We start from the raw sequence: 25,897 nt of genomic DNA, 5'->3' as shown, positions 1-25,897 counted from the left end.
TGGATAGCTTTTCGGAATGCACCAATAAATTGGTCCACCTGCAAAACTAAAGACATAGAATGTCACCTGCCTTGTGCTTGTCTCCACCCCCCACCAGTAATAAACTGTTGTTAGTTCAACACTGTCTGCATCTCGGTCTTCTAAAACCTAATTGGTATGGCAACTGCTCGGCATCTGACCGCAAGGCACTACAGAGGGTAGGGCATATGGCCCAGCAGTACACCACTGGGACCAAGCTTCCTGCCATCCAGGACCTCTATACTAGGCGGTGTCAGAGGAAGGCCCAAAAAATTGTCAGAGACTCCAGCCACCCAAGTCATAGACTGTTCTCTCTGCTACCGTGACCGGAGTGCCAAGTCCAGGTCCAAAATACTCCTTAACAGCTTCTATCTCCATGGCATAAGGATGCAGAACAATTAATCAAATGGCTACCACAACTATTTGCATTGACACCCACTCCCCCCCTTTTTTTCTATTGCTGCTACTTGCTATTTTATCTATACATAGTCACTTTACCCCTACCTACATGTACAGTGCCATCGGAAGGTATTCAGACCTATTGACTTTTTCCACATTTTATAATAATAATATATATATGCCATTTAGCAGACGCTTTTATCCAAAGCGACTTACAGTCATGTGTGCATACATTCTACGTATGGGTGGTCCCGGGAATCGAACCCACTACCCTGGCGTTACAAGCGCCATGCTCTACCAACTGTGCTACAGAAGGACCACAGTTACGTTACAGTCTTATTCTAAAATAGTTTTTTTTTATCCTCTACAATCTACACACAATACGCCATAATGTTAAAGCAAAAACTGTTTTTTATTATTTTTTAGCTAATTTATACCAATAAAAAGACAGAACTACCTTATTTACATAAGTATTCAGACCCTTTGCCATGAGACTCAAAATTGAGCTAAACTGCATCCTGTTTCCATTGATCATTCTTGAGATATTTCTACAATTTGATTGGAGTCCACCTGTGGTGAATTCAATTGATTGGACACGATTTGGAAAGGCACACATATGTCTATATAAGGTTCCACAGTTGGAAGTGCATGTCAGTGCCAAAACCAAGCCATGAGGTCGAAGGAATTGTCTGTAGAGCTCTGAGACAGGATTGAGTCTCACACCCGTCGCCTACGGGTGTGAGGCTATTTAGATAAGTGTATACTTCACTCTCCAGCCTGAAAGGCAGCAATACGCATTACAGCGTCTAGTGTGCCGGAAGCGGACAAGAAGAAGAAGAAGACACCCACACAGATAGAACAATGAGATTTAGTCATAAAAATATTTGACAACCATGCGCGTTACTTCCGGTTTCCGCATGGCTCCCGCCCCACTCACAGCCATCTTGTTTTTTTTTCCTGAACAAAAAAAAGGTGTGAGACAGAAAAACACTGACGGGGGAGAAGCATATTAGACATTTTTGAAACTTGACGGAAAGGCTGATGTAGTGATACAATACGATATGAAAGGAAGGGGAGCAGGCGAGGTGGAAGAAGACCAGCCGCACCCCGTATACAGCTAACGTTAGCTAGTAGCTAGCCAGCTAAGCTAACTGGCTAGTGGCTCACCAATTCGGAACGGATTAAGTAGCTAGTCAGACAGCTAGCTAAGCTAGCTAGCTTCTGCTCAGCCCTACCGATAGCTAGCCTATGAAATTGAGAACAAATCAAATTCGTCGTCGGATGTATGTGAGAAGGAAATCGATGACAATGCATCGTACGTCGATTTGAGATCCCCCCATTGAAGAGACCACCACTAACGTTACTATTTTTTTTTTCTTCCTGTAGCTAGAGCGGGATCATAACAAGCCGTGGTAAGTGTTGCAATTTATTGTCAACAATGATGGCTCGTTAGCTAGCCGTCCATCTTAGCGCTAGTTAGCCAGTTTGCGATTCTGGCCTTCGCGTGTATTTAGCATCAGAATAGTTAACATATCAATTGACTGAAATTAATTGACTGGCGAGCTAACCAGCCAACTGGCATTGCTGGCAAGGCATAACTAACTGGCTTACTCAACTAACGACGGTATGGTGTTTGCATACATCCATTGATAGCTAATTAGCCATTATGCTAAACTCAGCTGACATTGACATGCCTGAGCCAAAAAAAACATGTATCGATAACTATGACATAGTCTAATGTGGATAACGAGCTAGATATCTCAATGACAACCCGAATTTGAGCATAGACATACTTGTGAACGTGTAGTTAACAAAGTTGAAAGTGAGTGAGACTCATTCATGGCAAGGCAAGACCTAACGTTAGCCTAGGTCCGAGTTGAAAATATATCCCCTTCAACCTAGGGCGAGACCCGGGTTCGTACCCCTGTCTGTCACACAAGACCCATTACATTGCATGACGACATAGAAATAAAATGAATGACACACACTGGTTTTATTGTAGCCAAGCATTCCATGACCCAATTCATTTCTTCCAGAATTAGTCTTGCTACATGGCTAAGTCAGTTAGATCATGTTGGGGCGGCAGTTAGTTAGCCTTGTGGTTAGAGCATTGGGCCAGAAAGGTTGCTAGATAGATTCACTGAGCTGACAAGGTAAAAATCTGTCGTTCTGCCCCTGAACAAGGCATGTAAACCCACTGTTCCTAGGCCGTCGTTGTAAAGGAGAATTTGTTCTTAGGAAGGTAAAATAAATAAAAATAAATGTTTGTGCTGTTAGTGCCCTTAGTTTAATATTTGTGCCCTTAGTTGAATGCACTGTCCCCCACGATCATTTACCCACAGTTCAGCTACTACCTACTTTACTATGACTCACACCACACTGCAAAAAGGGTGAATACATACTGGAACAAAACGGGGGAAAATATGGAATGGAAAATAGTGAAACATTGGAGAATTGGATCAAGTTCAAACCAACAATATAGGCCATCAATTCACATCAGCTGCAATAACTCCCTAGTGTTTATTGCTTGACAACACCTACCGGTGATATGGTCAGTGCAGCCACTGATGACATCGCAGATAACTAGATCAAGCTGTAGGTCTTCTGTGTTAACATGAGTCTTGAATTGAGCACCAATAGACTGTTATTGTGTAACAGAGCATATCGAATATTTGACCCTAAAGTTGTGGGTTTGGTTCACTGGATTTCTATAAAGACCATGAAGTCTATATAATGTACAGACATGGCATGTCCTTTACACACACTCTTGCACGCTAACACAAACACTTGTCTTGCGCACACATTATTTGAAAGGCTTGATTTAAAGAGAGCATCCAAAGCCCAGTGGGGGCCCTAAGGCGATGTCTTGATGCATTCACTCCAGACTGAATCACTGGAGTTGGTTACGTGGCGGTCACACTCTCAAAGTCTAGGCATCCTTACTTCCTTTATTCCTTGAAATAGGCTCATCACTGATCTTGGCATGACATGACTGGAGAAATCATCATGATGGAAGGCCATGTTTGCACCTGTACAACCATGTGAGATCAGGGACTATTTCGAGGCAGGAAGGAGGATGCATTTGAATTGTTTGAATAGGGACTTGGCTGTTTTTAACAGGATAGGTCACCACCAAAATCTACATTTGTCAGGTGGTTATGCTTCATGTCATGATATTCCACACCATATGATGTAGCCTATTTGCAAACTATTAGATATCTGCAGGCCAGACATCAATCTTGAATTAATGGGAAATATAGGTGTCGGGTAAATCCACTTGAATTCAATCACTTTTTGACAGTATCCCTTTTGATTTAAACCAAACTTTCTATACATGTTTGCCTGTGGAAGACTTGGTCAGAAAGTGTCTTTTTGGACCTGAATGCCAAAACATTCAGGAGATAAAGGTGCCTGAAGTTAACCCATTTTGCATACTCCACCATACCATAAGACATCTGTCTTCATCACTGGAAAAGCTTACAAACATGGTTGGCAAACTATTTTATTTGTTTTAATAATATACAGTACCAGTCAAAAATGTTTGGACACACCTACTCATTCAATAGTTTCTTTATTTTTACTATTTTCTACATCGTAGAATAATAATGAAGACATCAACACTATGAAATAACAAAAAAAGTGTTAAACAAATCAAAATATATTTTACATTATTCAAAGTATTCACTATTTGCCTTGACGACAGCTTCGCACACTCTTGGCATTCTCTTAACCAGCTTCACTTGGAATTCTATTCCAATGGTCTTGAAGGAGTTTCCATGTATTCTGAGCAATTGTTGGCTGCTTTTCCTTCACTTGGTGGTCCAACTCATCCCAAACCATCGCAATTGGGTTGAGGTCGGGTGATTGTGGAGGCCAGGTCATCTAATGCAGCACTCCATCACTCTCCTTCTGGGTCAAATAACCCTTACACAGCCTGGAGGTGTGTTTTGGATCATTGTCCTGTTAAAAAAATCAAATTATAGTCCCACTAAGCGCAAACCAGATGGGAATTCTGCAGAATTCTAAATAAATCACTGACAGTGTCACCAGCAAAGCACCATCACACCTCTATGCTTCACAGTGGGAACCACACATGCAGAGGTCATCCGTTCGCCTTCTCTGCGTCTCACAAAAACACAACAATTGGAACCAAAAATCTCAAATTTGGACTCATCAGACCAACGGACACATTTCCGCCGGTCTAATGTCCATTGCTTGTTTTTCTTGGCCCAAGCAAGTCTCTTCTTATTATTGGTGTCCTGTAGTACGGGTTTCTTTGCAGCAATTTGATGATGAAGGCCTGATTCACTCAGTCTCCTCTGAACAGTTGATATTGAGATGTCTTACTTGAACTCTGTGAAGCGTTTATTTGGGCTGCAATCTGAGGTGCAGGTAACTCTAATGAACTTATCCCCTGCAGCAGAGGTAACTCTGGGTCTTCCCTTCCTGTAGGCGGTCCGCATGAGAGGCAGTTATAGCGCTTGTTGGTTTTTGCGACTGCGCTTGAAGAAACTTTCAAAGTTCTTGACATTTTCCTGATTGACTGACCTTCATGTCTCAAAGTACGTTTGTCTTCGCTTATTTGAGCTGTTTTTGCCATAATATGGACTTGGTCTTTTACCAAATAGGTCTATCTTCTGTATACCACCCCTACCTTGTCACAACACAACTGATTGGCTCAAACGCATTAAGAAGGAAAGGTTGCTACTTTGAAGAATCTGAAATATAAAATATATTGTGATTTGTGTAACACTTCTTTGGTTACTACATGATTCCATATGTGTTATTTCGTAGTTTTGATGTCTTATTATTATACAATGTAAAACAATTGAGCGTTCTTATTTAATTCCACATTTGCTTTTCATCAGCCAACGAGATAAGTAGGCCTAACGAACAGCAAACGCACTAGCCTATGTCCACGCAGTAATCGTGGAATGACATTGTATCACAGTAGTACTTACCTGTCAGTGTTGTCATTGACTGTGATGTAGGCCTAATGATTTCTCATGCCCGAGTGTCAAAATGGGAAAGCTGTTCCGAATTTGTGGCTGTTTTATCTAGGCTTGAGCCTTTTCCTTTCGGTGTTGGTCCACCAGCTTCAAACAGCTGTAAAACCCACTATTTTCTGGTAATGGAAATATTTTTCTCAGATATTTTTAGATGGTACAATGATTCCCTACACTATTCATTGTTTGACTTCAACTGAAATTGAGCGAACAGTGTGTAATTTTAGCATCAAGGAAATGACTGAGCGATTCCCACTAGATAACACAGCCACAAAGTCAGAGCAGCTTTCCCAGTTTGACAACAGATGCCGTTCCAGCGGGAGAAATCAATAGGCGACTATCCCAGCCAATCACAACACTGGGATGTGAGTAATACTGTGAAAGACTATCATTTCACAATCACTGCAGATATATTATGGGCATTTTCTGAAATTACAGTACAAAAATAAAATTCTGTGTAGCACCTTTTTAAGTTATGAGTAAACCAGGTCTCTGCTCTCACAGCACTTTGATTTACACTTAGACAGAGGGACTGTGTTTTATATAGCTGTAGTGGAAGTTTGTGTCCTTCACCGTGATAAGTACGCTAGCGCTCTCTGCCGAGGTTGAGTCGAATAATACATTTTTAATATGGATTTGTTATTAAGTGCTCTTTGTGAGAACTAGCCTCCCTCTCTTTTGGTTTCTCTCGTCTCTCCGCACTTGTTCTCTACCATTCTATCTCTATACCCTTCTTTACTCCTCTCTCTCTACCTCTATTCCCCTACACTCTCTACTAGGTATCTTCTAAATCAAAGAGGAATAGGCGAAGCATGAATATGTTGGCTATATGGATAAAGATTTAATGTAGCCAATAGGGTCCCCTAGGAAACACGGAACATCACCATGGCATTTTCATTCGTTGTCATGTCGAACAACACAGTATTCAAAGTGCCCACTATTATTAATATTCTAACTTTAGAATTATAATAAACTTTATATTTCCATGATTCCAAAAGTTCATCCAAGTATTTTGATCTAAATTGCAATTACAACATTTGATTAAAAATAAGGCCTAGTATTTTTTTGCCCATATCGTGGCAGTGTGGAAATGATCTCAAATAAGTGCAGGAAATGCAGAAATGGATGGAAATGCAGGAAATTATTTTAGGGTGAAGTTGAATTGAACAGTATAAAACAATCAGAATGGAAAGACCCATTGAAATAATTTTGAATATAAACTCAGTAAAAAAAAGAAAAAGATTTTCAGTATCCTGTCTTTCAAAGATAATTCATAAAAATCCAAATACCTACACAGATCTTCATTGTAAAGGGTTTAAACGCTGTTTCTCATGCTTGTTCAATGAACCATAAACAATGAATGAACATGCACCTGTGGAACCGTCGGTAAGACACTAACAGCCTACAGGCGGTAGGCAATTAAGGTCACAGTTAGGAAAACTTAGGACACTATAGAGGCCTTTCTACTGTCTCTGAAAAACACCAAAAGAAAGATGTCCCGGGTCCATGCTCATCTGCGTGAACGTGCCTTAGGCATACTGCAAAAAGGCATGAGGATCAGGCCAGGGCAATAAATTGCAATGTCCGTACTGTGAGACACCTAAGACAGCGCTACAGGGAGACAGGACGGACAGCTGATCATCCTCGCAGTGGCAGACCACGTGTAACAACACCTGCACAGGATCGATACATATGAACATCACACCTGCGGGACAGGTACAGGGTGGCAACAACAACTGCCCGAGTTACACCAGGAATGCCCTCCATCAGTGCTCAGACTGTCCGCAATAGGCTGAGAGAGGCTGGACTGAGGGCTTGTAGGCCTTTTGTAAGGCATCACCGGCAACACCGTCACTTATGGGCACAAACCCACCTTTGCTGGACCAGACAGGACTGGCAAAAAGTGCTCTTCACTGACAAGTCGCGGTTTTGTCTCACCAGGAGTGATGGTCAGATTCGCGTTTATCGTCGAAGGAATGAGCATTACAGCGAGGCCTGTACTTTGGAGCGGGATCGATTTTGGAGGTGGAGAGCTTGTTGTCCATTGCAGACAACCTCAAAGCTGTTCGTTACAGGGAAGACATCCTCCTCCCTCATGTGTTACCCTTCCTGCAGGCTCATCCTGACATGACCCTCTAGCATGACAATGCCACCAGCCATGCTGCTCTTTCTGTGTGTGATTTCCTGCAAGACCGGAATGTCGGTGTTCTGCCATGGCCAGCGACGAGCCCTGAGCACGTCTGGGACCTGTTGGAATTGCGGGTGAGGGCTAGGGCCACTCCCCCCAGAAATGTCCGGGATTTTGCAGGTGCCTCGGTGGAAGAGTGGAGTAACATATCCCACAGCAAGAACGGGCAAATCTGGTGCAGTCCATGAGGAGGAGATGCACTGCAGTACTTAGTATCTGGTGTGGCCACCTGCTGCATTGATTGTTACGTTTTGATTTTGATTTCCCCCCTTTGTTCAGGGACACATTACTCCATTTATGTTAGTCACATGTCTGTGGAACTTGTTCAGTTTGTCAGTTGTTGAATCTTGATATGTTCATACAAACATTTACACGTTAAGTTTGCTGAAAATAAAGCAGTTGACAGTGAGAGGACGTTTCTTCATTTGCTGAGTTTGTGTTGCCACCCTAGGGTCACGCACTACTCATAAAGCAAATGTAGAACTTTTCTTAATCAAAAAAACATAAAATATTGTGAACATTTTGAAAAATACCATATATTTTGGCCATATCAAATGTATTTATATAGCCCTTCGTACATCAGCTGATATCTCAAAGTGCTGTACAGAAACCCAGCCTAAAACCCCAAACGGCAAGCAATGCAGTTGTAGAAGCACGGTGGCTAGGAAAAACTCCCTGGAAAGGCCGAAACCTAGAGAGGAACCAGGCTATGAGGGGTGGCCATTCCTCTTCTGGCTGTGCTGGGTGGAGATTATAACAGAACATGGCCAAGATGTTCACATTTTCATTAATGACCAGCATGGTCAAGTAATAATAATCACAGTAGTTGTCGAGGGTGCAGCAAGTCAGCACCTCAGGAGTAAATGTCAGTTGGCTTTTCATAGCCGATCATTGAGAGTATCTCTACCACTCCTGCTGTTTCTAGAGAGTTGAAAACAGCAGGTCTGGAACAGGTCAGGATTCCATAGCCGCAGGCAGAACAGTTGAAACTGGCGCAGCAGCACGGCCAGGTGGACTGGGGACAGCAAGGAGTCATCCTGCCAGGTAGTCCTGAGGCATGGTCCTAGGGCTCAGGTCCTCCGAGTGAGAGAAAAACAGAAAGAGATAATTATAGAGAGCATACTTAAATTCACACAGGACACCGGATAAAACAGAAGTACTCCAGATATAACAAACTGACCCTAGCCCCCCGACACACAAATTACTGCAGCATAAATACTGGAGGCTGAGACAGGAGGGGTAAGGAGACACTGGCCCCATCCGATGATTCCCCCGGACAGGGCCAAACAGGCAGGATCTAACCCCACCCACTTTGCCAAAGCACAGCCCCCACACCACTAGAGGCATATCTTCAACCACCAACTTACCATCCTGAGACAAGACCGAGTATACCCCACAAAGATCTCCGCCACGGCACAACCCAAGGGTGGGGGGGGGCACCAACCAAGACAGGAAGTTCACATCAGTGGCTCAACCCACTCAAGTGACGCACCCCTCCTAGGGATGGCATGGAAGAGCACGAGTAAGCCCCTGTAATAGGGTTAGAGGCAGAGAATCCCAGTGGAAAGAGGGGAACCGGCCAGGCAGAGACAGCAAGGGCGGTTCATTGCTCCAGAGCCTTTCCGTTCACTACACTCAATCATATGACCCACTGAAGAGATGAGTCTTCAGTAAAGACTTAAAGGTTGAGAACGAGTTTGCGTCTCTCACATGGGTAGGCAGACCTTTCCATAAAATATATAATAATATAATAATATATGCCATTTAGCAGACGCTTTTATCCAAAGCGACTTACAGTCATGTGTGCATACATTCTACGTATGGGTGGTCCCGGGAATCGAACCCACTACCCTGGCGTTACAAGCGCCATGCTCTACCAACTGAGCTACAGAAGGACCACATAAAAATGGAGCTCTATAGGAGAAAGCCCTGCCTCCAGCTGTTTGCTTAGAAATTGTAGGGACAATTAGGAGGCCTGCGTCTTGTGCCCGTAGCGTACGTGTAGGTATGTACGGCAGGACCAAATCAGAGAGAGAGGTAGAGCAGCCCTACTCTCTACCTCTTCTCTATTCACCCACCCACGCTCTCTCTACCTCTTCCTCTATTCACCCACCCACGCTCTCTCTCTACCTCTTCCTCTATTCACCCACCCACCCACGCTCTCTCTCTACCTCTTCCTCTATTCACCCACCCACGCTCTCTCTCTACCTCTATTCACCCACCCACGCTCTCTCTCTACCTCTATTCACCCACCCACGCTCTCTCTCTACCTCTATTCACCCACCCACGCTCTCTCTCTACCTCTATTCACCCACCCACGCTCTCTCTCTACCTCTATTCACCCACCCACCCACGCTCTCTCTCTACCTCTATTCACCCACCCACCCACCCACGCTCTCTCTCTACCTCTATTCACCCACCCACCCACCCACGCTCTCTCTCTACCTCTATTCACCCACCCACCCACCCACGCTCTCTCTCTACCTCTATTCACCCACCCACCCACCCACGCTCTCTCTCTACCTCTATTCACCCACCCACCCACCCACGCTCTCTCTCTACCTCTATTCACCCACCCACCCACGCTCTCTCTCTACCTCTATTCACCCACCCACCCACGCTCTCTCTCTACCTCTATTCACCCACCCACCCACGCTCTCTCTCTACCTCTATTCACCCACCCACCCACGCTCTCTCTACCTCTATTCACCCACCCACCCACGCTCTCTCTCTACCTCTATTCACCCACCCACCCACGCTCTCTCTCTACCTCTATTCACCCACCCACCCACGCTCTCTCTCTACCTCTATTCACCCACCCACCCACGCTCTCTCTCTACCTCTATTCACCCACCCACGCCACTCTCTACCTCTATTCACCCACCCACCCACCCACCCACGCTCTCTCTCTACCTCTATTCACCCACCCACCCACCCACCCACGCTCTCTCTCTACCTCTATTCACCCACCCACGCTCTCTCTCTACCTCTATTCACCCACCCACGCTCTCTCTCTACCTCTATTCACCCACCCACGCTCTCTCTCTACCTCTATTCACCCACCCACGCTCTCTCTCTACCTCTATTCACCCACCCACGCTCTCTCTCTACCTCTATTCACCCACCCACGCTCTCTCTCTACCTCTATTCACCCACCCACGCTCTCTCTCTACCTCTATTCACCCACCCACCACGCTCTCTCTCTACCTCTATTCACCCACCCAACCACGCTCTCTCTCTACCTCTATTCACCCACCCAACCACGCTCTCTCTCTACCTCTATTCACCCACCCAACCACGCTCTCTCTCTACCTCTATTCACCCACCCAACCACGCTCTCTCTCTACCTCTATTCACCCACCCACCCACGCTCTCTCTCTACCTCTATTCACCCACCCACCCACGCTCTCTCTCTACCTCTATTCACCCACCCACCCACGCTCTCTCTCTACCTCTATTCACCCACCCACCCACGCTCTCTCTCTACCTCTATTCACCCACCCACCCACGCTCTCTCTCTACCTCTATTCACCCACCCACGCCATTCACCCACCCACGCTCTCTCTCTACCTCTATTCACCCACCCACGCTCTCTCTCTACCTCTATTCACCCACCCACCCACGCTCTCTCTCTACCTCTATTCACCCACCCACCCACGCTCTCTCTCTACCTCTATTCACCCACCCACGCGCTCTCTCTCTACCTCTATTCACCCACCCACGCTCTCTCTCTACCTCTATTCACCCACCCACGCTCTCTCTCTACCTCTATTCACCCACCCACGCTCTCTCTCTACCTCTATTCACCCACCCACGCTCTCTCTCTCCTCTATTCACCCACCCACGCTCTCTCTCTACCTCTATTCACCCACCCACGCTCTCTCTCTACCTCTATTCACCCACCCACCCACCCACGCTCTCTCTCTACCTCTATTCACCCACCCACGCACTCTCTCTCTCTCTACCTCTATTCACCCACCCACGCCTCGCTCTACCTCTATTCACCCACCCACGCTCTCTCTCCTCTACACCTCCCACCCACCCCCACGCTCTCTCTCTACCTCTATTCACCCACCCACGCCACCCTCTCTCTCTACCTCTATTCACCCACCCACCCACCCACGCTCTCTCTCTACCTCTATTCACCCACCCACCCACGCTCTCTCTCTACCTCTATTCCACCCACCCACGCTCTCTCTCTACCTCTATTCACCCACCCCCACGCTCTCTCTCTACCTCTATTCACCCACCCACCCACGCTCTCTCTCTACCTCTATTCACCCACCCACCCACGCTCTCTCTCTACCTCTATTCACCCACCCACCCACGCTCTCTCTCTACCTCTATTCACCCACCCACCCACGCTCTCTCTCTACCTCTATTCACCCACCCACCCACGCTCTCTCTCTACCTCTATTCACCCACCCACGCTCTCTCTCTACCTCTATTCACCCACCCACCCACACGCTCTCTCTACCTCTATTCACCCACCCACCCACGCTCTCTCTCTACCTCTATTCACCCACCCACCCACGCTCTCTCTCTACCTCTATTCACCCACCCACGCTCTCTCTCTCTACCTCTATTCACCCACCCACGCTCTCTCTCTACCTCTATTCACCCACCCACGCTCTCTCTCTACCTCTATTCACCCACCCACGCTCTCTCTCTACCTCTATTCACCCACCCACGCTCTCTCTCTACCTCTATTCACCCACCCACGCTCTCTCTCTACCTCTATTCACCCACCCACGCTCTCTCTCTACCTCTATTCACCCACCCACGCTCTCTCTCTACCTCTATTCACCCACCCACCCACCCACGCTCTCTCTCTACCTCTATTCACCCACCCACCCACCCACGCTCTCTCTCTACCTCTATTCACCCACCCACGCTCTCTCTCTACCTCTATTCACCCACCCACGCTCTCTCTCTACCTCTATTCACCCACCCACGCACTCTCTCTACCTCTATTCACCCACCCACGCTCTCTCTCTACCTCTATTCACCCACCCACGCTCTCTCTCTACCTCTATTCACCCACCCACGCTCTCTCTCTACCTCTATTCACCCACCCACCCACGCTCTCTCTCTACCTCTATTCACCCACCACCCACGCTCTCTCTCTACCTCTATTCACCCACCCACGCTCTCTCTCTACCTCTATTCACCCACCCACCCACGCTCTCTCTCTACCTCTATTCACCCACCCACCCACGCTCTCTCTCTACCTCTATTCACCCACCCACCCACGCTCTCTCTCTACCTCTATTCACCCACCCACCCACGCTCTCTCTCTACCTCTATTCACCCACCCACCCACGCTCTCTCTCTACCTCTATTCACCCACCCACCCACGCTCTCTCTCTACCTCTATTCACCCACCCACCCACCCACGCTCTCTCTCTACCTCTATTCACCCACCCACCCACCCACGCTCTCTCTACCTCTATTCACCCACCCACCCACGCTCTCTCTCTACCTCTATTCACCCACCCACCCACGCACGCTCTCTCTCTACCTCTATTCACCCACCCACCCCACGCTCTCTCTCTACCTCTATTCACCCACCCACGCTCTATTCACCCACCCACCCACGCTCTCTCTCTACCTCTATTCACCCACCCACGCTCTCTCTCTACCTCTATTCACCCACCCACCCACGCTCTCTCTCTACCTCTATTCACCCACCCACGCTTCACCCACACCACCCACGCTCTCTCTCTACCTCTATTCACCCACCCACCCACTCTCACGCCCACGCTCTCTCTCTACCTCTATTCACCCCACCACGCTCTCACCCACACCCACCCACGCTCTCTCTCTACCTCTATTCACCCACCCACCCACCCACCCACGCTCTCTCTCTACCCACCCACGCTCTATTCACCCACACCACCCACGCTCTCTCTCTACCTCTATTCACCCACCCACGCTCTCTCTCACCTCTATTCACCCACCCACGCACGCTCTCTCTCTATTCACCCTATTCACCCACCCACCCACCCACGCTCTCTCTCTATTCACCTCTATTCACCCATTCACCCACCCACGCTCTCTCTCTACCTCTATTCACCCACCCACCCACCCACGCTCTCTCTCTACCTCTATTCACCCACCCACCCACCCCACGCTCTCTCTCTACCTCTATTCACCCACCCACCCACCCACGCTCTCTCTCTACCTCTATTCACCCACCCACCCACCCACGCTCTCTCTCTACCTCTATTCACCCACCCACCCACCCACGCTCTCTCTCCTCTATTCCTCTATTCACCCACCCACCCACCCACGCTCTCTCTCTACCTCTATTCACCCACCCACCCACCCACGCTCTCTCTCTACCTCTATTCACCCACCCACCCACGCCACGCCCACCCACCCACGCTCTCTCTCTACCTCTATTCACCCACCCACCCACCCACGCTCACCCACCCACCCACGCTCTCTCTCTACCTCTATTCACCCACCCACCCACGCACGCTCTCTCTACCTCTATTCACCCACCCACCCACGCTCTCTCTCTACCTCTATTCACCCACCCACCCACGCTCTCTCTCTACCTCTATTCACCCCACCCACCCACGCTCTCTCTCTACCTCTATTCACCCACCCACCCACCCACGCTCTCTCTCTACCTCTATTCACCCACCCACCCACGCTTCACCCATTCACCACCCACCCACGCTCTCTCTCTACCTCTATTCACCCACCCACCCACGCTCTCTCTCTACCTCTATTCACCCACCCACCCACGCTCTCTCTACCTCTATTCACCCACCCACCCACGCTCTCTCTACCTCTATTCACCCACCCACCCACGCTCTCTCTCTACCTCTATTCACCCACCCACCCACGCACGCTCTCTACCTCTATTCACCCACCCACCCACGCTATTCTCTACCCTATTCACCCACCCACCCACGCTCTCTCTCTACCTCTATTCACCCACCCACCCACCCACGCTCTATTCTCTCTACCTCTATTCACCCACCCACCCACCCACGCTCTCTCTCTACCTCTATTCACCCACCCACCCACCCACGCTCTCTCTCTACCTCTATTCACCCACCCACCCACCCACGCTCTCTCTCTACCTCTATTCACCCACCCACCCACCCACGCTCTCTCTCTACCTCTATTCACCCACCCACCCACCCACGCTCTCTCTACCTCTATTCACCCACCCACCCACCCACGCTCTCTCTCTACCTCTATTCACCCACCCACCCACGCTCTCTCTCTACCTCTATTCACCCACCCACCCACGCTCTCTCTACCTCTATTCACCCACCCACCCACCCACGCTCTCTCTCTACCTCTATTCACCCACCCACCCACCCACGCTCTCTCTCTACCTCTATTCACCCACCCACCCACCCACGCTCTCTCTCTACCTCTATTCACCCACCCACCCACCCACGCTCTCTACCTCTATTCACCCACCCACCCACCCACGCTCTCTCTCTACCTCTATTCACCCACCCACCCACCCACGCTCTCTCTCTACCTCTATTCACCCACCCACCCACGCTCTCTCTCTACCTCTATTCACCCACCCACCCACGCTCTCCTCTCTACCTCTATTCACCCACCCACCCACCCACGCTCCTCTCTACCTCTATTCACCCACCCACCCACCCACGCTCTCTCTCTACCTCTATTCACCCACCCACCCACCCACGCTCTCTCTCTACCTCTATTCACCCACCCACCCACCCACGCTCTCTCTCTACCTCTATTCACCCACCCACCCACCCACGCTCTCTCTCTCTACCTCTATTCACCCACCCACCCACCCACGCTCTCTCTCTACCTCTATTCACCCACCCACCCACCCACGCTCTCTCTCTCTACCTCTATTCACCCACCCACCCACCCACGCTCTCTCTCTACCTCTATTCACCCACCCACCCACCCACGCTCTCTCTCTACCTCTATTCACCCACCCACCCACGCTCTCTCTCTACCTCTATTCACCCACCCACCCACGCTCTCTCTCTACCTCTATTCACCCACCCACCCACGCCACTCTCTACCTCTATTCACCCACCCACCCACGCTCTCTCTCTACCTCTATTCACCCACCCACCCACGCCTCTCTCTACCTCTATTCACCCACCCACCCACGCTCTCTCTCTACCTCTATTCACCCACCCACCCACGCTCTCTCTCTACCTCTATTCACCCACCCACCCACGCTCTCTCTCTACCTCTATTCACCCACCCACCCACGCTCTCTCTCTACCTCTATTCACCCACCCACCCACGCTCTCTCTCTACCTCTATTCACCCACCCACCCACGCACGCTCTCTCTACCTCTATTCACCCACCCACCCACGCTCTCTCTCTACCTCTATTCACCCACCCACCCACGCTCTCTCTCTACCTCTATTCACCCACCCACCCACGCTCCTCTCTACCTCTATTCACCCACCCACCCACGCTCTCTCTCTCTCTATTCACCCACCCACCCACCCACGCTCTCTCTCTACCTCTATTCACCCACCCACCCACCCACGCTCTCTCTACCTCTATTCACCCACCCACCCACGCTCTCTCTCTACCTCTATTCACCCACCCACCCCCACGCTCTCTCTCTACCTCTATTCACCCACCCACCCACGCTCTCTCTCTACCTCTATTCACCCACCCACCCACGCTCACGCTCTCTCTCTACCTCTATTCACCCACCCACCCACGCTCTCTCTCTACCTCTATTCACCCACCCACCCACGCTCTCTCTCTACCTCTATTCACCCACCCACCCACGCTCTCTCTCTACCTCTATTCACCCACCCACCCACGCTCTCTCTCTACCTCTATTCACCCACCCACCCACGCTCTCTCTCTACCTCTATTCACCCACCCACCCACGCTCTCTCTCTACCTCTATTCACCCACCCACCCACGCTCTCTCTCTACCTCTATTCACCCACCCACCCACGCTCTCTCTCTACCTCTATTCACCCACCCACCCACGCTCTCTCTCTACCTCTATTCACCCACCCACCCACGCTCTCTCTCTACCTCTATTCACCCACCCACCCACGCTCTCTCTCTACCTCTATTCACCCACCCACCCACGCTCTCTCTCTACCTCTATTCACCCACCCACCCACGCTCTCTCTCTACCTCTATTCACCCACCCACCCACGCTCTCTCTCTACCTCTATTCACCCACCCACCCACGCTCTCTCTCTACCTCTATTCACCCACCCACCCACGCTCTCTCTCTACCTCTATTCACCCACCCACCCACGCTCTCTCTCTACCTCTATTCACCCACCCACCCACGCTCTCTCTCTACCTCTATTCACCCACCCACCCACGCTCTCTCTCTACCTCTATTCACCCACCCACCCACGCTCTCTCTCTACCTCTATTCACCCACCCACCCACGCTCTCTCTCTACCTCTATTCACCCACCCACCCACGCTCTCTCTACCTCTATTCACCCACCCACCCACGCTCTCTCTCTACCTCTATTCACCCACCCACCCACGCTCTCTCTCTACCTCTATTCACCCACCCACCCACGCTCTCTCTCTACCTCTATTCACCCACCCACCCACGCTCTCTCTCTACCTCTATTCACCCACCCACCCACGCTCTCTCTCTACCTCTATTCACCCACCCACCCACGCTCTCTCTCTACCTCTATTCACCCACCCACCCACGCTCTCTCACCCACCCACCACGCCTCTCTACCTCTATTCACCCACCCACCCACGCTCTCTCTCTACCTCTATTCACCCACCCACCCACGCTCTCTCTCTACCTCTATTCACCCACCCACCCACGCTCTCTCTCTACCTCTATTCACCCACCCACCCACGCTCTCTCTACCTCTATTCACCCACCCACCCACGCTCTCTCTCTACCTCTATTCACCCACCCACCCACGCTCTCTCCTCTACCTCTATTCACCCACCCACCCACGCTCTCTCTCTACCTCTATTCACCCACCCACCCACGCTCTCTCTCTACCTCTATTCACCCACCCACCCACGCTCTCTCTCTACCTCTATTCACCCACCCACCCACGCTCTCTCTCTACCTCTATTCACCCACCCACCCACGCTCTCTCTCTACCTCTATTCACCCACCCACCCACGCTCTCTCTACTATTCACCCACCCACCCACGCTCTATTCACCCACCCACCCACGCTCTCTACCTCTATTCACCCACCCACCCACGCTCTCTCTACCTCTATTCACCCACCCACGCTCTCTCTCTACCTCTATTCACCCACCCACGCTCTCTCTCTACCTCTATTCACCCACCCACCCACGCTCTCTCTCTACCCTATTCACCACGCTCTCTCTCTACCTCTATTCACCCACCCACGCTCTCTCTCTACCTCTATTCACCCACCCACGCTCTCTCTCTACCTCTATTCACCCACCCACGCTCTCTCTCTACCTCTATTCACCCACCCACGCTCTCTCTCTACCTCTATTCACCCACCCACGCTCTCTCTCTACCTCTATTCACCCACCCACGCTCTCTCTCTACCTCTATTCACCCACCCACGCTCTCTCTCTACCTCTATTCACCCACCCACGCTCTCTCTCTACCTCTATTCACCCACCCACGCTCTCTCTCTACCTCTATTCACCCACCCACGCTCTCTCTACCTCTATTCACCCACCCACGCTCTCTCTCTCTATTCACCCACCCACGCTCTCTCTCTACCTCTATTCACCCACCCACGCTCTCTCTACCTCTATTCACCCACCCACGCTCTCTCTACCTCTATTCACCCACCCACGCTCTCTATTCACCCACCCACGCTCTCTCTCTACCTCTATTCACCCACCCACGCTCTCTCTCTACCTCTATTCACCCACCCACGCTCTCTCTCTACCTCTATTCACCCACCCACGCTCTCTCTCTACCTCTATTCACCCACCCACGCTCTCTCTCTACCTCTATTCACCCACCCACGCTCTCTCTCTACCTCTATTCACCCACCCACGCTCTCTCTCTACCTCTATTCACCCACCCACGCTCTCTCTCTATTCACCCACCCACGCTATTCACCTATTCACCCACGCGCTCTCTCTCTACCTCTATTCACCCACCCACGCTCTCTCTCTACCTCTATTCACCCACCCACGCTCTCTCTCTACCTCTCACTTTCTTTTTTCCACCTTTCTCTTCTCTATCCACTCTTCTCCACACCCTTTCTCTCTCTGTTTCCTCTACCTCGATCTCCCTTGTCCCCTCTCTCTTTCCCTCCTAATTTTCTCCCTCTGTCCACCAGGCCCTGGCTATGCCCTCGAGTGTGCGGGCGGGCAATCTAAAGGACCCGGATGTGGCTGAGCTCTTCTACAGAGATGACCCCGAGAAGCTTTTCGCTGACCTCCGAGAGATCGGCCATGGCAGCTTCGGGGCCGTCTACTTCGTAAGGGAACCTTTTATATTAGGGGGAGAGGGGAGAGTTTTGATTTAAGAAAGTGTGTGTGTGTTAGCTCTTCTTGTCAACGTGTGTGACAAGGTGTTTTGAGAGTTTGTATGAGCCAGAACCTCTTGTTGTTTTTTTTCAGTATTTGAAGGTTTGAATGGAGTGTGTGTGCGTGACTGTCTTTCTCGATGCTGTGTCCGACAGGCCCGAGATGTGCGCAACAACGAGGTGGTGGCCATCAAGAAGATGTCCTACACTGGCAAGCAGTCCAACGAGGTGAGGGAACATGTGTTAAGTTGACGAATAGAAATGGATGTGTTAGTGCTTGGCTGGAACAAAAGCCTGCACACTCAGGACCAGAGTCAGAACCCTTACATAAGGCTATTCAAGAATGGCTTAGACTTGTCCCTGAACCATAGACTTTTAGTCTATTTTCCATGATTCCCTGTGGCCCGATGTTTGGTATGTACCCCTGCTGTCGCTCGTTCTCCTCAGAAATGGCAGGATATCATCAAGGAGGTGAAGTTCCTCCAGAAGCTCCGTCATCCCAACACCATCGAGTACAGAGGATGCTACCTCAGAGAACACACAGCATGGGTCAGTATTAGCAGTGTGTGTGCCCCCGGTTACACGATTTGAGTGTCTACTAATAGTCTGCCCCCCTCTCTCCCTCAGCTGGTGATGGAGTACTGTTTAGGCTCCGCCTCCGATCTTCTGGAAGGTTAGTGCACCACGGAAACAACTGCAGGGATTGTTTTGAGTCATGTTTTTCAGGGCATTTAGCATGTTTTTGAAGCTCTGTGTACAACTGGACTCTCTTGCTCTTTCTTTATTCTCCTTTTCTCTCTTCTGTCCCTCTCTGTAGTTCACAAGAAGCCACTACAGGAGGTGGAAATAGCTGCTATTACCCATGGTGCACTGCTGGGCTTGGCCTATCTTCACTCCCACAACATGATCCACAGGTAATATAATAAAAATATATGCCATTTTAGCAGACTTTTTTTTTTCTTCTTTTTTTTTCCAAAGCGACGTAGTCAAACTACTACTACAACCTCTCGGTCCATGCTGCTGCGTTGTCCGTATCCTGTCACTGTGCATTTCTGGCCGTTCAATTCCAGTTCTGTTTTCAATGCTGCGTCTTTCAGTCTAGTCTGTCGTCATTGGTTCTACAATACCTCCGTAACGTCTCAGGGATTTTACTCAGTGCCGTTTCAATAGTCATTCCATTGTGGCCTTTAATAGCCAGGGCCCATTTTCCCTGATAGCGATGGAACACGAGTTTTCCAAAACGGCACTACAACGTGTGTCGTCACTGATAGGATCGCTGCTCTGGGATCAGCTTTCCCCATTCAAAAATTCCCGCAACGTTCTGATTGTTTTTTGCAATACTGACGCAATCAGAGAAAGAGCGAGAGGGAGATGCTACCACCTACGGCTGCAGATATTGAGGCAGCTTACTCTAGTGCTTCCCCAATAAAAATGCAATTAATCACAGATTTGGCACATTGCTCACACGTTAGGCTCCACATCATGCAATATGTTGATACAAGTTGTAGACAGTAGCCTACAAGTAGCAAAATAAAACTCGATTGATTGAATATGAAATGTATTGTAATATGATTGAAATAGGCCTATAGTTTACAGTTTTATATCTTTGTGCAGTCGTCTCGGTTTTTAATTTAAAGCGTTTAAAAAAAAATGTTTGGGTCAATTGCAAAGACATGGGCACCTTTTTGTATTTGTAGTCAACTTTGTTCTGAGGTTTCCGCGGTCACAGAGACCGTTAAGCCATGTGATTCTGTTTTAGCGGAGATCTGCTGTGTAGAAAGCGATTCGGGAGGCATGTAATGACACAATTAGCTGTTCTAGTGGTCCGGGGTAGGCGTTAGATTCCGATCGTTTTCAAGTATGTCGTTAATGACGATGGCTTGGCCATTTTTAGCGGTTCTCCTACCAAGGTTCTTAACGGTGAACTTAGCCTTAAGATACTTTTGGGAAACCGGGCCCTATTCTCTTCTATACCATTATATGCTACATTAGGGTATGTCACGATCGCAAAGAGGTTTCTAGCCTTAAGGGTCAAATGACCATGGGTTAAGAAAACTCTTGAATGTCCACAATTGTATGGAAAGTATGCAGAAATTATAATGGGTGTGTGTATATATAGATTACCAACCCCTTGCCTATGCCGTTCTGTACCATCACTCATTCATATATCTTTATGTACATACACTTGTGTGTGTGTGTATATAAGGTAGTTGTTGTGAAATTGTTTAGGTTAGATTACTCGTTGGTTATTACTGCATTGTCGGAACTAGAAGCACAAGCATTTCGCTACACTCGCACTAACATCTGCTAACCATGTGTATGTGACAAATACATTTGATTTGATATATGTATTTTTTTTTAAACTGCTAATTTTTTGGCCCGCAAATTGATTTTGGCATACCTGTCACCCCCCCCCCCCCAAAAAAAAAAATCTGTTGCCCTTCGTTGAATTGTAAAAATCCTGCTGTGGCCCTCCAGCCAAAACATTTGCCCACCCCTGGGTTAAATTAATACGTTCAACGTCGTTATCTCTGCGCTGTCAACGTTACCATTGTTACTGTTGTGTCAACATTGTTTTTGTCATGTTAACATTGCTCCTCTCCTCTCAGGGATGTGAAGGCGGGGAACATCCTCCTGACAGAGCCGGGCCAGGTGAAGCTGGGAGACTTTGGCTCTGCCTCCATTGTTGCCCCCGCCAACTCCTTTGTAGGAACCCCCTACTGGTGAGGAGCTAGAAATGCAAACTGTGGACTATTCAATTCCTTGAAGGCCAAAGTACTGCTGGTCCTCTCCTGTGAATCTACAAATCCTCCCCCCACCCCCTGCCCTACACACCAGTGGCTGATTTCTAAAGGGAGGGTTCACTCTTTTTCCAGGATGGCTCCGGAAGTGATCCTAGCGATGGACGAGGGTCAGTACGACGGCAAGGTGGACGTCTGGTCTCTGGGCATCACCTGTATAGAGCTGGGTAGGCATCGCACACCACATCAAGAAAGAGAGAGATTTCAGAAGTTAAAACTAACAATGTAGCATAATATAGGAAATATGAAGGCGCCTTAACCCCAGGCCCTCACTGTCTGAGTGGTCTGACCAAAACCCCTAACCCCTGGGAGTTGGTAATAGTCTGTTGTCTGTTTGCTCCGGCATTGTTACTGGGATTTAAGAGACTCAGCGCTAAGCTGCTTTCGCTGCTAGTGAACACGTCCTCTCTCTCCCTTCTCTCTCTCACTTGGTCACTTTCTCTCCATCTCCTTTACCTTCTCTCGATTGATCTCTCGCTCCTCTTCTTTTTGTACCCTTCTCTCGCTTTTCCTTTTCTCCCTTTAGCGGAGAGGAAGCCTCCTCTGTTCAATATGAATGCTATGAGTGCCTTATACCACATCGCGCAGAACGAGAGCCCCATCCTAGCGTCCAATCACTGGTGAGCATCACTCTCCCTCTTTCTACCTCATGCACAACTCTCCACTCACTTATCTGTCTGTCATTCACCTAACCCCCCCCCCCTTGCTTAACTCTTGAACTCCTTTTTTTCATGATCTCGCCTGTACATCACTGTCTCGTTGTCTCTTAACGCTCTCTTTCGCTCACTCACCAGCTCTCTCTTTCTGTCTCCTCTCTGACGGAACTCTTCTCTCTCTCTCCCTCTCTCTCTCCGTCTCCTCTCTGACGGAACTCTTCTCTCTCTCTCTCTCTCTCTCTCTCTCTCTCTCTCTCTCTCTCTGTCTCCTCTCTGACGGAACTCTTCTCTCTCTCTCCCTCTCTCTGTCTCCTCTCTGACGGAACTCTTCTCTCTCTCTCCCTCTCTCTGTCTCCTCTCTGACGGAACTCTTCTCTCTCTCTCTCTCCCTCTCTCTGTCTCCTCTCTGACGGAACTCTTCTCTCTCTTTCTCTTTCTGTCTCCTCTCTGACGGAACTCTTCTCTCTCTCTCCCTCTCTCTGTCTCCTCTCTGACGGAACTCTTCTCTCTCTCTCTCTCTCTCTCTCTCTCTGTCTCCTCTCTGACGGAACTCTTCTCTCTCTTTCTCTTTCTGTCTCCTCTCTGACGGAACTCTTCTCTCTCTCTCTGTCTCCTCTCTGACGGAACTCTTCTCTCTCTCTCTCTCTCTCTCTGTCTCCTCTCTGACGGAACTCTTCTCTCTCTCTCTGTCTCCTCTCTGACGGAACTCTTCTCTCTCTCTCTCTCTCTCTCTCTCTCTCTGTCTCCTCTCTGACGGAACTCTTCTCTCTTGCGCCGCAGGTCTGATTATTTCCGTAACTTTGTGGACTCCTGTCTACAGAAGATTCCCCAGGACAGGCCTATCTCTGATGTGTTGCTCAATGTAAGAGTGCAGCTCACACACCTCTTCCTCGTTCCTCCTCTCTTCCCCAATTTATCTCTCTAACTCGTTGCACTCCCTCTTCCCCGCCTCCTTTCTTCCCCTCCTTCCCCCGTCGGTAGCACCGGTTTCTGTGTCGTGAGCGTCCCCTGACGGCTGTGATGGACCTGATAGCGAGGACCAAGGACGCAGTGCGGGAGCTGGACAACCTTCAGTACAGGAAGATGAAGAAGATCCTCTTCCACGAAGCCCACAACGGACCCACCCCAGAGGGAGGCGAGGAGGAGGAGGTAGGAGCTCCCCATGTTAATAAGGCCCATAATGGACCTCCTCTGGTTGTATGGTGGGGAGGTGGTGGTACGGGGCACACTTGTTAGGGCAGATCTGTGTCGTTCACTTACAGCGCCTTCAAAAATGATTCATACCACTCGACTTATTCCACATTTTGTTGTTACAATCTGAATTCAAAATGGATGAAATATGTATTTTTTTCTCCCCCAATCTACACATAATGACAAAGTGAAGACATGTTTTTAGAAATATATTCACATGTTAGATTCACCTTTGGCAGCGATTACAGCTATGAGTCTTTCTGGGTAAGTCTCAGAGCTTGAAAATATGAAGTGGTACTCAGTGATGTGTTGTTTGATTTACCCCAAACATAACACTGTATGCAGGACATAAAGTTTGAATTTCTTTGCCACAATTTTACTTTAGTGCCTTATTGCAAACAGGATGTATGTCTTTGAATATTGTATTATGTACAGGCTTCCTTCTCACTCTTGTCAGTTAGGTTAGTATTGTGTAGACACTACAATGTTGTTGATCCATCCTCAGTTTTCTCCCATCACAGCCATTAAACTCTGTAACTGTTTTAAAGTCACCATTGGCCTCATGGTGAAATCCCTGAGTGGTTTCCTTCCTCTCCGGCAACTGAGCTAGGAAAGATGCCTGTATCTTTGTACTGACTGGGTGTATTGATACACCATCCAAAGTGTAGTTTTAGCTTCACTGTGCTCAAAGGGATATTCAGTGTCTGCTTTTTTAAAATTTTTACCCATCTACCAATAGGTTCCCTTCTTTGCAGAGTATTGGAAAACCTCTTTGGTATTGGTGGTTGAATCTGTGTTTGAAATTCACAGCTCGACTGAGGGACCTCAGTAATTGTGTGTGTACAGAGATGAGGTAGTTGTTCAAAAATAATGTTAAATGTTATTATTGCACACAGTGAGTCCATGCAACTAATGACTTGTTAAGCACATTTGTTCTGAATGTATTTAGGCTTGCCATGACAAAGGGGTTGAATACTTATTGACTCAAGATATTTCAGCTTTTTGTTTGTAATTCATTTGTAAAAATGTCTAAACAATACCACTTTGACATGACGGGGTATTGTGTGTTGGCCAGTGACACCGTCTCAATGTAATCCATTTTAAATGCAGGCTGTAACACAACAACATTTGGGAAAAGTCTAGGCGTGAATACTTTCTGAAGGCATTGTATCTTATGTGAACTTTCTGTCCCTATAATGTCTTTTTTTTTTTTTCTTCCCCTCTCTCCTTCCCCCTCCCTCTCGCCCAGGAGGTGGAGCAGTACCTGCTGCGCACGGGCACTGTGGGCAGCATGGAGAGTTCCCAGTCTGTGCCCAGTATGTCCATCTCCGCCAGCTCCCAGAGCTCCTCGGTCAACAGCCTGGCGGACGGCTCCGACGACAGCAACGAGATGGCCATGATGACCGAGGGAGAGCACACGGTCACCTCCAACTCCTCCATTATACACCGCCCTACTGTAAGTCTGAGAGCAGTCTCCTCCATCATACACTGCCCTACTTTTAGTCTGAGAGAGCAGTCTCCTCCATTATACACTGCCCTACTGTTAGTCTGAGAGCAGTCTCCTCCATTATACACCGCCCTACTGTAAGTCTGAGAGAGCAGTCTCCTCCATTATACACTGCCCTACTGTTAGTCTGAGAGAGCAGTCTCCTCCATTATACACCGCCCTACTGTTAGTCTGAGAGAGCAGTCTCCTCCATTATACACTGCCCTACTGTAAGTCTGAGAGAGCAGTCTCCTCCATTATGCATCGTCCTACTGTAAGTCTGAGAGGTGTGTGTGTCGTGCGTCTGTGCTAGAGAGAAAGAAGATGGTGGTGTGTGTATGTGGTAAGTATATCGGGTGTGTGCAATTTGTTTGTCTGTGGACATTAATTCAACTTCCCTCTCCTCCCGAATTCTCTCTCCTTGTCCCCCTCCCCCAGGGTCAGGATAATATCTATGATGACCCATACCAGCCAGAGATAGACCAGCAGCAGCCCTCGTCAGCCGCCCGCCGCAGGGCCTACTACCGCAACCGGGACCACTTCGCCACCATCCGCACAGCCTCCCTAGTAAGCACATCCCCAAACCCCTCTCTCTGACTCAACCACTAGCACAACCCCTAACCCCTCTCTCATACTACTATGAAAGCTTTTATTGTTTTCTTACAATTACTTTGCCTGAGCTTGATTGAGT

General features: G+C 49.0%; 1 protein-coding gene and 1 long non-coding RNA gene across 5 annotated transcripts in view; one reads left to right on the top strand and one right to left on the bottom strand.

Annotated features, from left to right (window-relative positions):
- The first annotated feature begins 1,087 nt into the window (after positions 1–1,087).
- Positions 1,088–25,897, top strand: part of LOC118384312 (serine/threonine-protein kinase TAO2-like) — a 45,478-nt gene continuing 20,668 nt past the window's right edge. Inside the window, exons 1-14 of one of the 3 annotated variants that reach the window (XM_052518467.1) lie at positions 1,088–1,389; positions 1,804–1,829; positions 18,884–19,024; positions 19,229–19,300; positions 19,520–19,621; positions 19,700–19,745; positions 19,890–19,986; positions 21,682–21,795; positions 21,949–22,040; positions 22,400–22,493; positions 23,310–23,391; positions 23,511–23,678; positions 24,970–25,176; positions 25,645–25,773. In XM_052518467.1, the coding sequence (XP_052374427.1) occupies positions 18,893–19,024; positions 19,229–19,300; positions 19,520–19,621; positions 19,700–19,745; positions 19,890–19,986; positions 21,682–21,795; positions 21,949–22,040; positions 22,400–22,493; positions 23,310–23,391; positions 23,511–23,678; positions 24,970–25,176; positions 25,645–25,773 (1,335 nt within the window). In that variant the 5' untranslated portion in view covers positions 1,088–1,389; positions 1,804–1,829; positions 18,884–18,892. Of the gene's footprint in view, positions 1,830–18,883; positions 19,025–19,228; positions 19,301–19,519; positions 19,622–19,699; positions 19,746–19,889; positions 19,987–21,681; positions 21,796–21,948; positions 22,041–22,399; positions 22,494–23,309; positions 23,392–23,510; positions 23,679–24,969; positions 25,177–25,644; positions 25,774–25,897 lie in introns of all 3 variants that reach the window. The other 2 variants (XM_052518468.1, XM_052518466.1) reach the window with 2 other exon arrangements.
- On the bottom strand, positions 9,793–12,712 carry LOC127929965 (uncharacterized). Of its 2 annotated transcripts, XR_008136414.1 has the most exons (4): positions 12,518–12,712; positions 12,254–12,408; positions 10,599–10,784; positions 9,793–9,943 (listed from the first exon to the last, which is right to left on the bottom strand). It is a non-coding gene; the product is annotated as an uncharacterized LOC127929965 (long non-coding RNA). The 2 variants fall into 2 exon arrangements; XR_008136413.1 differs by lacking the exon at positions 9,793–9,943 and having other exon boundaries at positions 10,552–10,784.

Source organism: Oncorhynchus keta, chromosome 5 (assembly GCF_023373465.1).
Source record: "Oncorhynchus keta strain PuntledgeMale-10-30-2019 chromosome 5, Oket_V2, whole genome shotgun sequence".
Taxonomy (NCBI): Eukaryota; Metazoa; Chordata; class Actinopteri; order Salmoniformes; family Salmonidae; genus Oncorhynchus; species Oncorhynchus keta.
This window is presented reverse-complemented; position numbering and strand designations above follow the sequence as displayed.